The 15,058-nt window shown below is 31.2% G+C and overlaps 1 protein-coding gene across 1 annotated transcript; it reads left to right on the plus strand.

Annotated features, from left to right (window-relative positions):
• The first annotated feature begins 8,787 nt into the window (after positions 1-8,787).
• Positions 8,788-14,174, plus strand: LOC120158622 (protein IMPAIRED IN BABA-INDUCED STERILITY 1-like). Its single transcript, XM_039169439.1, has 9 exons — positions 8,788-9,409; positions 10,082-10,366; positions 10,569-10,886; positions 11,152-11,379; positions 12,036-12,133; positions 12,616-12,703; positions 12,785-13,324; positions 13,393-13,525; positions 13,938-14,174. Exons 1-9 carry the CDS (start codon positions 9,002-9,004, stop codon positions 13,955-13,957), a joined length of 2,118 nt encoding a protein of 705 aa, XP_039025370.1. The 5' UTR covers positions 8,788-9,001; the 3' UTR covers positions 13,958-14,174.
• Positions 14,175-15,058: the final 884 nt, after the last annotated feature.

Raw genomic sequence — 15,058 nt, forward strand, 5'->3', positions numbered from 1 at the left:
ATCCGACCTGATCGAATAGGGTCTCATGTCATCCCTAATCAAGACAGACACACTCAAACAATATTATTTTAGTGTAGCAAGTCATATCAACAACCATTAACTTTATCATCGTCTAGTTATTAATTTAACGATGAAGTAATATGATTAAATATAAAACTAAAATTAAATTATACAATTAGTAAAATTAAACGTTCAATGATATAAATGAGTCAAATGATAAAGTATAATGATATTTGAAGTAACTTTTTCTAATATATATTATGTGTTAAAAAAACATGTTAACACAAATCAATCCAATCACATGATAATAACAATACACGTGTTTTAGTCTCTTTATTCAATAAGGAAAGAAATAAAATTATGTTTAAACTCACTTAGAAGTTTTTTCAATCCAATATGAGATTCTTTTTTCATTACTAACCTATAATTACATCAATTCTCACACTTTCCCATAAGAATTGAAAAGTGTAATTGTAAATCTCATTGCACCAAATTCAACAAGATTAAAAAATTTAACAATTTTCTAAATATATCACAATTATATAATTACCATGGTTTTCAGAACCAGACCGGTTAGCGAATCGGCTATGCTATCGGTTCATTGGTTCAATCGGTCGAATCGGTCCGACCGGTCGGAAGAACCGGACGACGTCATAATTATTTAAAAAATTAAATAAAAATACCAAAAATATTTTATAAAAAATAATTTTTTATATCACAAGTCATATTCAAAGCAAGTCATAACATATATTAAAAACCATAAAATCAAGTGAAACAAAATTATTCAAATTGACTCAATATATATTTAAGGTAAAATTAATAAATAATATATTAATATAACTATAATTAAAAATAAATTAGGGGCTAAAAAATCATAACAAAATGATATTGTTTGGTTTAATTTTAAAAAAAAAAACAATCTCACATGGCTAAGAAACATAGAAGAGCATCCCAAAAGTCTAAAGAGTAAAATATGAAAACAAAACAATCCCACATTGCTAAGAAACATAGAAGAGTATCACAACTAACTTCTATAAATAATAGAGGTAATTTGGCATTCAAAATCATGGAGCCTTTTGGTGAGCATTGAGTGAACTATTCTTTCACTTCAATCAAGCTCGAATTTTAGGCTTCAATTGAGCTTCTAAATTTTTTTTTAGTTCAAGCCTTTTTGAGTTCAAGTTTCAATATTATATTTCGAGTTCGAGTTGAACTTGATAATTTTTAACTTTTGAGTTTGAGTGGAGTTGAGCTTACTTTTAAAGTTTTCAAGTTCGAGTCGAGCTCTGCAATACTAGAGTTTGACTTGGCTCGTTTAACAAACGACGTTTGGTTTAATTTAAAAAAAAAACAAAATTTCTGGTTTTTTTCCGGTTTTCAGCCGGTCCGGTTCGAACGGTTCAGCGGTTCTGGCCAGTTCACTAGTAGCTGTTCAATCGGTTTAGATTGAACCAGACTAGGCAACGATTCCCGATTGAACCGATCGGTCCGGTCCGGTTTTCAAAACAGAGATAATTACACTCAATTATACTCAATTTTGATTATATAGTGTATTTTTAAACGCAGGCTTCAAAGATTATGTAAATAAAAATAGGAATAAAATAAATATATAACTATAATAATATCTATGTAAACTATTTAAATGATCATTCAATTAGTATGAAATTATTGATTTTATTGTTTTAGATTTATTAATAATTTGTAATTTAAATTTGTTAATATATAAATAAAAATAAATGATTGTGTTGTACGTGTCATGTTTTTTTTTTTAATGAGAGTCCGTGTAGAATAAACGTTGATCTTAATCGCAACGTTGACTAGAGTGTGCACGGTGATCCAATTCTCTAACGCGTAATAGTGTAAACCCAACCCAAGTGGGGGTTAGACATTTGTGTTGACTCGAAAATAAAAACAAATAAATAAATGGAATGAGAACGAACGATTGAGCTCACTCATTTTTTTTCAAGCTTTTTGCTGCTCAAGTTGTGCAATATATAAGGAATGTTAATTTAAACCTTCATACCTATTTTTATGTTTATATTATATTAAAATTTCAATTTTGATTGTTTTATTATTTTCTATTAGATTGTTCTTTAAAATTTATTTTATTATCAATTAGTCTTTTGATCATTTTCTTTTAAAAAAAACTAGTATAATTTTGGGCAAACTACGTCAATCATGACTATTGTTTGGGTGTTTGTTTTTACCACTGATGTTTGAAAAGTTATAAATCGATCACTAATGTACTGGACTGATGCTAAATGATCACTAACGTACATAGAATCGATAAAATTCCCACTAAGTTGCTAAATGATCTCCTTGTTTAACATATCCATCATGTAGATCATGGAGGGGGGGACCTGCTGTCACATAATATCGGTACAATTCTCGTTTAATTAAAGCAATGAATCGGTTTCACACATCCATTAAGCCAAGCTATAAGGATATCTATTGTACTGGATTGATGCAACTATACATGCATAACCGAAGGCCCAAGGCCACTCAACAGTAACAATGTCCCACTAGGGAAACTAAGGTAGCCTAGTTAGCCACTAGCATAGCTCGACACATTGAAGTGAGGTCATCCTCTCACCAGCTACTATCTCACTCGTTCTCTCATGTAGAACGTTATGCAAGGGTTTATTAATATGTTGCTTTTGTTAGTTTATTAAGATGCTATATTATGGTCATTATCACTTAAGGGCATTTTAGTCATTTCTATCTTTAAGGTGGTCTCTATGCATTTCTTGATTTCATGACATTTACTGTGTATGTTGTTCACTGGTTGTATTACTTGCTACCCTGATACCTCACTCGGGTTCAATACTGGGTAGCGATACTTTAATAGCTTTTATCATACTTCTCCCTAATACCCCTTGAATTGGAAGAGCGACTTATACGTTCTCTATTTGCTGACGTTCTCGAAGTAAGCAATTTCTACTACTACTTAATCTAACTTACTTATCGTACTGTTTATCGGTACATCCTCTGAATTGATCCTCATTTTTATTTATTCACTACATGCTCTACTGAAGATACTTGGACATATTATACTTAGTATGCTTACATCGGTTGTAACCCACTCCCATGAGTGTTTCTAGGTATCATTGGTTATTTATGTCCCCATAGACTAAGCCCTACATGCAGTATCAATACCATTAGGTCAAGTATCGATACTCCTGTGAGTATCGGTACCAAAAATAGCTCCAGATTGCTAAAAAAAATGGCTTAATATTGATAAGTGTTTGATGTTGCATACATTTGTTATTGTTTTCTTTTTAGGAGTCATGACCGAAATCATGGGCATAACCTCGGGCAAGACAAGTATCGATACCAGAGACACTCAGTATTGATACCAAAGGGGCAATATCGATACTTCTAGCCTCAGTATCGATACTCTCTGCTAAAATTGCCTAGAATTCATCCCAATTCATCCAATATCGATATCGTTTATCCAATATCGATAATTAAACCCATAAATGTCTATTTTAAGCTCAAAAAACACTCAAAAATACCCTAAAGGTCTTAGTTTGGTTCCTAATCATGTGTTAAAGCTTTAGGAAGTTACTTAGGGTCTTAAAGTGGCATAACAACACATGTTTTACATCTAAAACATCATTTATGGCATGAATCAAGTTTGAAACCCTAAAATGCTTAAATACTCAAATCTTAACAGATCATCATGCTTATGAAAGCCTTAACACCACAAAGGATTAGAAATACACTACCTTGGTTAAAGAATCCCGAATTGAAGCTCCTTTTTCTAGTTATCACTCTCCTCTAAGACTTTGATGATAAACCCCCACTTTTTCTAGTCAAAACATGGAAGCAAGCTTTTGAATCACAAACAACATTGCTGGAAGGTTTAAGGGCGAATTTGAAGTATGAAAAAAGCTCAAGAACTTACCTTTGAGCTATGAAACTTAGAGAGGAAAAAAGAGGAAATAAGAATGAAGAGAAATGAATGAAAAAAAGAAAATGAAATGAGATAAAAGATCTCATCTTTGTAAAATGGAAAAATTACATTACTGGTCCCTTTTCATCTTTCTACTATCCTGAAATTTGGGGTGTTACAATGTTTATCCTTGATCCAAGGTTCTTAGATTGATTCCCCCAAGCATCATTACTATTTTTTAATTAAAAAAACTCTCCAATCAGATTATGACACGTGTCACTAGTAAAACATGTCTCAATAATCTATTGAATTGAATGGTTAATTTTTTTGAATTAAATTAAAATTAGGACTAAATTGATAGAATATATATAGTACTAAGGACCAACTTTATAATTATATCAATCTTATTATCTGCCACGTTAGCACTTCCGTCAAATGTTAACGTCTAGTGGCAATATTGAACCCATTGAAATAGTTCAATGGTCATATTGACGCAAGTTTGAAAATGGTGGTCATTTTGATACCAACCCCATAGTTGGGTGGTCATTCAAGTAGTTTACCCAAAAAATTAAATATTTAAAATTAAGTGCTATTAATTAATCTTAATTTAAGTTATGAATTTATTTAGAGTTTTGTTTAAAATTAATTGTGGGATATAATTAGATTATTTGATAAATATTAATTTTAAAATATAAAATAATTAAAAAAATTAAAATGTGTTAGAAAATATTCTCTATCTATTTAAAAACTTCCACATTTTTATTAAATAATTTTAATTTTAATTGCAAATTTCTAAATATGCTTAAAATATTAAAATTGTTAATTTTTAATTAATTAAACTCTAATAACTTATCAACCAGATCATAAATTTAAAAACTTTCAATCAAGATGATATTATTTTTTATAACGAATTATTACAGTGATAATGTTAAAAGGTTATATATAAAATTTATTGATTTTATGTTTAATTTTTAGGAAAATCCTAGAACGCTCGACAAGCACAGCTGAACATTACTAACGATGATCACCATTAATTTAATTTATAAAATTTTAAAATTATAAAGTACTTGACGTATAATTATAAGTTAGTTAAAAATTTAAATATAAATTATTTAAAATAAAATATTAATTATATTATTTTTATAATATTATTTTAAATAATAATTAGATGCAATATTATTTTAACCTTATTAAAAACCCTAAATTTTTCTTGCTTTGAAGCCGTCGTGGCCGTTTAAAAATAAAATGTTAATTATATTATTTTTTATAATCTTGTTTTAAATAATAATTAGACCAAATAGTAACCTCTAAATTAAAACACCCTAAATTTTTTTCTTGCTTTGAAGCCATCGTTGTTGTTGCCACTGCTAGTGTTGTCGTCGTTGCTACTGTAGTTTATATCTTTCGCCCAACGGTGACCATGTAAACATGCATGAACATGGCTTAATACTTTAAAAATAATTTATAATCAATCGATACAATACATAAATAAAAATCGTGTTACAAATATCATGTAAATGGTAGTGACGACGGTAGCGGTGGCATCGACAACAACTTTAAAACAATAGAATAAAATTTAGGGTTTTTAAATTTAGGGATTAATATTTGATCTAATTATTACTTAAAATAAGATTATAAAGATAATGTAATTAATATTTTATTTTAAATAATTTACATTTAGATTTTTAACTAATTTATAATTATGTGTTGAGTACTTTATAATTTTAACGTTTAATAAATTAAATTAATAGTGCTCATCGTTAAAGATACGTGGTAGACTCATCCTAATTTTTAATAATGATTTTTAATTGTTTCATTTAATATGTATAAAAGGAAATATATCTTTGTTTTTATAAAAATAATATATCTTTGTAATAATATTTATTATGTTTCAAAAATAAAACAGTTTAATTATTTTTTAATAAAATGAGGTTAAATTCAACGATAAATTTAAGGCTTAATAATAAGAAAGCATTCAAATTATAATTCATTTTATATTTTGGTGTCTAAACTTTTTTTCTATCAATGGGTGAGCGATGATAAAGTCCACCACCTTTAAGAAAATGATTAGTGATGATTGAAATTAAGATTTGAAATTAAAGATTTTGAGAGATTTTTATTTTTGTATTTTTAAAAAAATGAGTTTTTAAAATAATTTGTATGTTTTTTAAATAAAAATTTTAAAAAATATAAATACAACATGTGTCAAATAATAATTTCATTACGACCCATTTAAAATAATAACATTTATAATATTAGACATCTAGATTGATTGAAAGAAAATTTAAGAAAAAGATACAATTTGAATTCTTTTTTTTTTTTTGCATTTAGTATAGTTTGAGTGAGAATACATAATTCTTTTGTCATTTTCTTGGAATGAAGGGTTGAAAATTTGCAAGTAATGATTAATAATAATAGCCCAAGCTGGCAAAAGAACAGAAAAATCCATTAGTGTAATTATTATTGTTTTTAAGCATAAAGTTGATCAAATCATTGACTAGGATGACAGTAGTGTGAAATCTAGCCTTTAATTTAGGCGCCCTTTCCATTCCCATTCGTTAGTTATTATATGGTATAAATTATCTTAATATTTTTTATAATTTTATCTGTTCAAATTATTTTTATAATTCCATAATCAAAATTATTTAAATAGTTTTAGTAACTAAATAATAATTTAAATTAAATCGTATTAATTCAATTGCACGAGACTTTATTCAAAGCTGAATTTAAATTGGTTGACTCGTTAGTTCAACTTGAATTAATTTCTAGACATGTAATTTATAATTATAAATAATATATGAAGGCATAAATCATAGACTCTTTCAAATTAACAAAAACATCCTTTATTAATTATGATACTGTTAAATGATTGACATTAAAATAATATTTTTTAGTATTAAAAATTAAATGTTATAAAAGTTTCTTGTCAAAGCTCAAATTTTAGTGTTTATTGGAACAATAACAACCTTTTATATTAAAAAGGAGATTAAGCAATATTTTGTCCTTAAATTTATTAATTTGTTCAATTTGGTCCTTCAAATTTTTATCCATATTAATCACAAAATTCACTAACTTTTTCCAATCGATTCCTTTAGTCCTAATCAATCTCGTAACTTAACTTTTTCCAACATGGTCCCTAAACTTCAATCATGTTACTCATTTTAATCATTAATGTAATCCAAGTTTAGGGATAAAGTTCATAAAATTTTGTCAAATTTAGGGATTAATATGGGTCTATAAAGAAGTTTAGGGACTAAATTGGTAAAAATTGCCAACTTTAGAGATGAAATGTTTCCTTTACCCTATGAAAAGTAATATATTTAGATAAAAATTAAAAAATACATATTGCATGAAAAATTGGAAGTATATGCAACAATTCGGCACTTTTTTAAAGTAAATGTGAACTTAAAGATTTCAAACATTGAAGAACTTTCATGACGAATACCTGAATTAGTCAACAACAGCCCAACAACTGTAAATTAATAAATTAAAATTTTAGATGCTGGCCAATAACACTCATTAAAAATATAATATTATTTTATATACTATCAATGAATTAAAAAATACATCATAAAATATTTTAAATAAATTTCATAACAAAACTGCTCTCTATTTTCTCTAAGTTTTTCATAATAAATTTATTTTTAAGTATACTGCAGATGTATATATATGATAATAAGACTTAAATAATAGCTTAGGTGCTTGATCGATGGTCGAAACAATTATAGATTAAATATGAGTGACTTTGATTCAAAAGGTTGGATTCGAATGGCTTAAGATCCGATTCAAGTGATTTAGCCACAGTACAAGAGAAACAATAGAAAATCCTACTTCTGTAAGAGAAGGGAAATAATAGCTCAAGATTCATAGAGTTTAAGTGTGTGTGTGTGTTTTTTTAAATAAACACATGGTTGAGGACGAAACGAGTTTTGAGAGAATTTTCATGGTAGGTGGTAGTTGACATGGTGGTTGATCGTAATAAGAGGTGATTGAAATTTAAGCGAGAAAATGAAAGGAAGAAAAAAATTAAGAAAAGAGAAAAAATGAATAAAGAAAGAGGAAATAGATTTAATGAAAATCTAAAATAATAATAGTTTGGTTTCACATGTCATGTTGCAACGCTGTTAGTTGTTTAACGATGACGTGATCAAAATATAAGTAAATTAAAAGTTTAATGATTATATCAAACATTTTTATACTTCATTGATTACAATAAAAAAAAAAGTTGAACCATGATTTTTTTTAATTTGACAAAACTTAATAGAAAATGATGGAGAAAGAACCCACTAATAGTAAATTGGCGGACAATATCTTTGGCTCCATTTGAATTGTCAAATATAAGAGAAGATTCATACAAACTTCATTAAAACAGAGTTGACAAACAACTTTATTTCCATTGACAGATGCAAGAACAAAGAATATAAATTCCCAATTCAGAAAAATGGTAATAATTAATTGTTTTTCTCTGATACCCTTTCGATTCTCTGGGACTTTGTCCAAATTAATCGGCACTAATATTTATCTTACAATTAATTTTGGCAAGAGAATCTTTTAATAAAGATTTTTATATACACAAAATTTTAAATTTGAGATAATACTTAAACGATAATAACGATTTAAATAAGCTTAATAGTAATAATTAATTGATTAATTTCTCTAAAAAATCATCAAAGGTCGGTAGCCTCAGAATTGGGGTGTTTAATTTGGCAGCCACATTAAAATACTATGATTTTCCCTTTCTACTATCGTTCCGCAATTATCGCTTCACATTAAAATACATTCTTTTCAAATTAGAATATATATATATATAGTGTATGCAACACACATTTATATTTCGATGTTTGTAGTATAAAAGAAAGGGGATTCGTTTTTTCCCTTTCTTTTTAAAGAAGGAAGAGAGGGAGAGAAGAAAAAAAGAAATGAGAAAAGCTGAATTCTGAAAGGAACTTAGAAGCTTTAAACTAGCTTACCACTCACCTCTCCCCTACGCTGTTTGTTTCTTTTTAAATTTAGTGTTGGGTTGGCGCTAAAGAATAAAACCCATAAAGTAAGTTTTGGGGATCTTTGGTTTTTGATCACATGATCAACGTCGGCCATTGAAATCAAATGGGTTGCGTCAGTTCCAAGCAGGCGGTGTCGGTGACGCCTGCAATAGATCACTCTGGCGCTCTACGTGACAATGCCGGTGCCGCCGGTAGCTTTGGGAGTAACTCCGGTCGGTCTTGGATCGGGTTCTCGGAGCTGGAGAAGAAGGAGAGCAGCTTCGGCGCCGGTAGTAAGAAGAAAAAGAACAGTAACGGCGGTGTTGTGACTGATTTGGGGGCGAGTGGGGATGGGTCGGGTCGGGCGAGTTGGAGATCCGACTCGCTGAGTTTGCGGTTGGGGAATTTGCAGAAGTATATAGAAGGTGAACATGTGGCAGCCGGCTGGCCTGCATGGCTTAGTGCCGTCGCCGGAGAAGCCATTCACGGTTGGGTTCCCCTCAAGGCCGACTCTTTTGAGAAGCTTGAGAAGGTTCGAATTATTTTCATTTTTGGTCTTTTCTTGTTCATTTTATTGTTTCTTAAAAGAAAATTCTTTGTTTTTGGATGTCAGAAAATTGTTTCATTTGAATACTAAATTCTTTTAAAATTAATTCTTACTTAAAAACCTTTTCAAATCAAGAAAAAATAAATTTCTTGTGTTTTTTCTTTTAAGCATTTTCATGGAGTGAATTTATTTACTGTTAGTGATAATCTAATAGGGAAGTTCTTTCTTTATTTATTAATTTCACGCCTTGTAGTTAAAAGCATTTCTTGTTTAATCATGCGTGTTACGTTCTTGTATTTTAACTCTTCATTTTCAGTTAAATTTATGTTATTCAAACTCAGGGACCGAATTAGAATTTTATGCTAAAGGGGTGAGCTTATAAAATTACAGGGGCTAATATAGATTATTAATAAATATTATATAGAATAAAAATCTAAAACTTCTGAGAAATTGAAAATTCAGGGGCGACTGTCCCACTCGCCCCCTTCGATCATCTCTGTTCACTTCAGACTTATTTTTAAGTACTCATCTCAGGCTTGGTGCTTCGAATTGTGTCCTTGTTCCGCTTAAAGCAACTTCTGTTTTTTCTAAACATTGTCTTGGAATGTCATACCTTGATGTAATGTTCTTTTCTACCTTTTTCATCTGGTTTAACAGATAGGGCAAGGTACCTATAGCACCGTGTTTCGAGCTCGAGACCTTGAGAGTGGAAAGATAGTTGCCCTAAAGAAGGTTCGTTTCGACAATTTTGAGCCCGAGAGTGTTCGGTTCATGGCAAGAGAGATACTTATTCTTCGTAGGCTCGACCATCCGAACATCATAAAATTGGAAGGGATAATTACTTCCCGGATGTCATGTAGCATATTCCTTGTATTTGAGTACATGGAACATGATGTTACCGGGCTTTTGTCTTGTTCCGACATCAAGTTCAGCGTGCCGCAGGTTTGTTTACTTTGTCTTTGTTGCTAAGGTTAGTCTTATTGTTCAAGGATGGCTTGTACATGTTGTATAGTTCATTAATATATTTTGTCGTCTTTATATTTACATGAATGACTCGAAAAAGAAGACACAACTCATATTTGCACGCCTTACATAAAAACGAAACACGTTATCGTTAGCGATGAATATTGATTTTGTTTTGTAGATCAAATGCTATGTGAAGCAGTTGTTATCAGGACTTGATCACTGCCATTCACGGGGTATAATGCATCGTGACATTAAAGGATCAAACCTCCTTGTAAATAATGAAGGCACCCTAAAGATAGCTGATTTTGGTTTGGCTAACTTCTATGTTTCGGGCAAACGACAGCCTTTAACAAGTCGTGTTGTAACCTTATGGTACCGCCCCCCAGAACTGTTGTTGGGTTCTACGAATTACACTGCAGCTGTCGATCTTTGGAGTGTTGGCTGCGTTTTTGCTGAACTTCTCCTTGGGAAACCTATCTTGCAAGGGAGAACAGAGGTAAGCACCTTGCTTATGCACATCACTTTTACATTATATTCATCTTAAGGATTCTTATTAAGAAAACAAAAGGACAACTTCGGTGTAAATGACTGGTATTACTCGGAAAAGCCAATATACAGTAGTCGATTATATACAAGAGTGCATTTTCTGATAATCGTTGCTTCTCTTCTCTCTTCATTGTTTACTGTTTGTCCTTGCAATAATTTTTTGCTGTTATAAATATCACAGGGTAATGGAAGCATGTTGCTTTTTTTTTTTTCAGGTCGAACAGCTCCATAAAATTTTCAAGCTCTGTGGTTCCCCACCCGAAGTTTACTGGAAAAAATCCAGACTTCCTCATGCAACTTTATTCAAACCACAACAACCTTACGACAGTTGTCTTTGGGAGACTTTTAAAGGTTTACCAGCTACTGCTGTTAACTTAGTAGAAACTTTGCTTTCAGTGGAGCCATACAAGCGCGGGACTGCTTCCTCTGCTCTTGCATCGGAGGTAATCATGAAAATTTGTACCATGACCATTTCATATTTGAAATTGTAGTTGGTATTCACCCTTGTTTAGTATCTAATTTGATAATAATCGACTATTAGTGTTGTACTCCAACTTGAATATAATGCTACCTCAACCACCAAAAAGCAAAACCGTAGAATAACACTTTTAACCGCCCTTGAATTTGGATTCGGTGCTAACTGATGAAACAAATGGCATATACATTGTAACCTGGATCCACAGTACATCAACAAATAACCTGAGCTTCGGACTGCAGTTCTATGTGTCACTTCCATCTTGTTTGAAGTTGTCTCAATGTGTCTTTGTTCTTACATATCGACCAAAAAGCAAAACCGTAGAATAACACTTTTAACCGCCCTTGAATTTGGATTCGGTGCTAACTGATGAAACAAATGGCATATACATTGTAACCTGGATCCACAGTACATCAACAAATAACCTGAGCTTCGGACTGCAGTTCTATGTGTCACTTCCATCTTGTTTGAAGTTGTCTCAATGTGTCTTTGTTGTTCTTACATATCGGCCAGCACTTTCTTTAGAGGAACATTACAAATGCAGTATCCAGTGTTATATTAATGCTTTTGAAATACATTTTCCGTCATTTGCAATGATTCTGATTCTTAATCTAAAATTTTCAGTATTTTACAACGAAGCCTTATGCCTGTGATCCATCAAGCTTGCCAGTATATCCACCTAGCAAAGAGATAGATGCAAGATATCATGAAGAAGCAAAAAGGTGAGAACTTCGTTTGAAAACGAGTGTTATTGGACATTAGTATAGTTTAGTTTCTAAGACCCGCACCCCAGTTATCATAAATCTCTGCAGAAATAGATTGATTTCCTTGATGTTTGTGTCTGATATTTTTCTTTTTCTGAGGTTTTGGAGAATGTGTAGTCACCTTATGCATGTTATAGTACTTACCTGATGATGATCATCTTCTGCAAATTTCTACCATTATTCATGCACATATACAACTTAACACTCTATGGTATCATCTTCAATGAGTTTGTCATGAAAGGTCGAAATGCTCAATTGGTGTTTATGTATCCGATCTTCATCTTTGATGTTTGAAGAATGTGTAGTCAACTTATGCATGTTGCAGTACTAATCCAATGATGATCACCTGCAAGTTCTATCGCATATGCAGTTTTGCACTTATATATGACTTTACGGTGTATGATATAATCTTCAATGACCTTGTTTCAATGGCTTCTCAGGAAAAAGATAACTGGAAGAGTTCGTGCGCCAGAAACAAGAAAGCCTATAAGAAAACCCCATGAAATAAGTAAATCGGCTCTGATTGAGGTCTCTCTCTCTCTCTCTCTCTCTCTTTTCCCCGTGTATTTTAGGGTACCAAGAAAACCAATTTTCTTCTTTTACATGCAGGATACTGCTGCTGCAACAGTAACTCTAGGTTCTCAGAAAATTAGTGGTGATCATATTGAAATCTCAAAGCGAGGAACTACTACTATCAATGCGGGAGTGGCAAATCCATCTACTGATGCACCAGAAGAGACTTCTCATGTAAAGCATGAATCCCAAGTTGATATTCCGTTTTCTGGTCCATTGCAAGTTTCTTCATCGAGTGGCTTTGCATGGGCCAAAAGACGAAAAGATGATGTATCTGTAAGATCACTAAGTAGATCTATCTCAAGAGGCCACATTTACAATTCTTTAGATCATTCTGCCCAATTACATGCAAAAAACAATATGGATTCGAAACATGAGAATGGGGATGTAACATATGGAGGTCGAACCGATTCTGGAGGACATGATTCGTATGAAGTTGCCAAGCATGCTATGCAGAAACAATGGAGCCAATTTGAACGCCCGGATTCATTTGATGCTTCTGACGAATACCACTCTCAAGAGCTATCGTTGGCACTTTATCGGAGAGAGGAAATGTCGTCCAAGAGAAATTACTCGGTATGTTGGTATTAAAACCAGAGACTACATTGAAATTGTCTTGTCACCTAATTTAAGTGTTTTTACAGGGTTACCAAGATAATGGGGACAAGGTTGAGTTTTCGGGGCCTTTGTTGTCTCAATCTCATGGAGTTGATGAACTCTTGGAAAGACATGAGCGACAGATACGCCAAGCAATTCGGAAGTCGTGGTTTCAAAGAGGTCCTGTAATAACAACAGCGATAGAGTATTGACATCGATACATTAAACAAAGAAAGGGAGGGAATTAACTGTGTGGAGGGGTAGGGGGAGGCTTTTTGTACTCAGGATGAGTGCCAAATATTGAATGTGGAGAATCATTCTTGCACATCCATGTTCAAATGCGTCATACGGATGCTGATTCAGGTATTTTAGAGAAAAAGGTCGGGGAAACTTTGATAACTATTATGACTGTTATTTCACTTCTCAACTTGGTGACCCAAGTACTACGTAAAGTAACCATACGATTGAGTTCGGTTAATGAAGAAAGCTGTACATAAGCTAACAAGCCATTCTCAGAGTTCTTTCTCGATAAATTCATGATGTTGAAATAGATTAAACAGGCTAACATATTGATCTCTAACTTGCATTGCAGGTAAAAAACTCGGGAAGTAATCTGCAGACACTCTAATGCCTAATGACCGGAAGAAAGCTTCTTTCTTCGATCGCAAAGGCGATACTCATTGGTGGAATTAACTGTGACCCGAAGCTGTCGAGTGGAATTCGTAAACTACAATATGATGGTATGGGTGCATGCTTCAATGGACCAGTCTTATTCTTTTTCCGCCCTTTTTCTTCTCACATCTCCCCCCCCCCTTTTTTTCTGTTGGTTCAATGAACCAATATGATGATTGGTTCATATCAATAGTATTATGATGTTATGTATAAAAAATTACACATTACCAATTCATCTTATATAAGTTTTGATACATTCATATTCATGTATAATATACGTCTAATGTTAATGGAACTAGAGTGATACAGAAAGTATTATTTGAGATGTGTTAGCATAAAATAATTAAATATTTTTTTATTCAAATAACATAAAAAAGTGATTGAAAATCAAATTTTTAATATTAGTTGACGTGTGTTACTTTTATCACAAGAGATATTCAAATTTCAATATTATTTTATATGTTAGTATTTATTATTTAAAATTTGATACTTTTATTATTATCTGATATACGATGATTTCAAGTATTCACATATTTTTTACTTCAAATATTTTGAAGTATATAAAAAGGAGTAAAAATGATTATAATTTGATTTTTAAGGTCCCTTTAATTTACTCCAAACATATTTCAGAAAATAATTTTCGTAAGATAGATTATATTTTACTAATTAATAATTTTTTTAGAAATAATTTATTATAAAATAAGTTAATAATATTATTTATTATAGAAAAAACGATTTTTAAAATATTAACATAATTTATTTAATATTATAAATAAATATATTAAGACTGAAAATTTTATCAAAATAAAAATATTATAAATTATATAAATTATTTATTTTTTGGGTAAAGATGGTATGATTAAGAAGAAAAATCATACAAAGGGAGAGCAATACGTGCCTCATTAAGAGGAAAAAGTACACATATACCTCTTAAAATAAACGAGGAAACAAATCTTATACATTAAGGTTCACATTCCACTCAGTGTTCTGGAACCAGTACCAGCCTAGTCAAAATGAAGAAAAGCATCGATGCCATTCAGG

This window comes from Hibiscus syriacus, unplaced genomic scaffold (genome assembly GCF_006381635.1).
Source record: "Hibiscus syriacus cultivar Baekdansim isolate YM2019G1 unplaced genomic scaffold, ASM638163v2 tig00111330_pilon, whole genome shotgun sequence".
NCBI classification, from domain to species: domain Eukaryota; kingdom Viridiplantae; phylum Streptophyta; class Magnoliopsida; order Malvales; family Malvaceae; genus Hibiscus; species Hibiscus syriacus.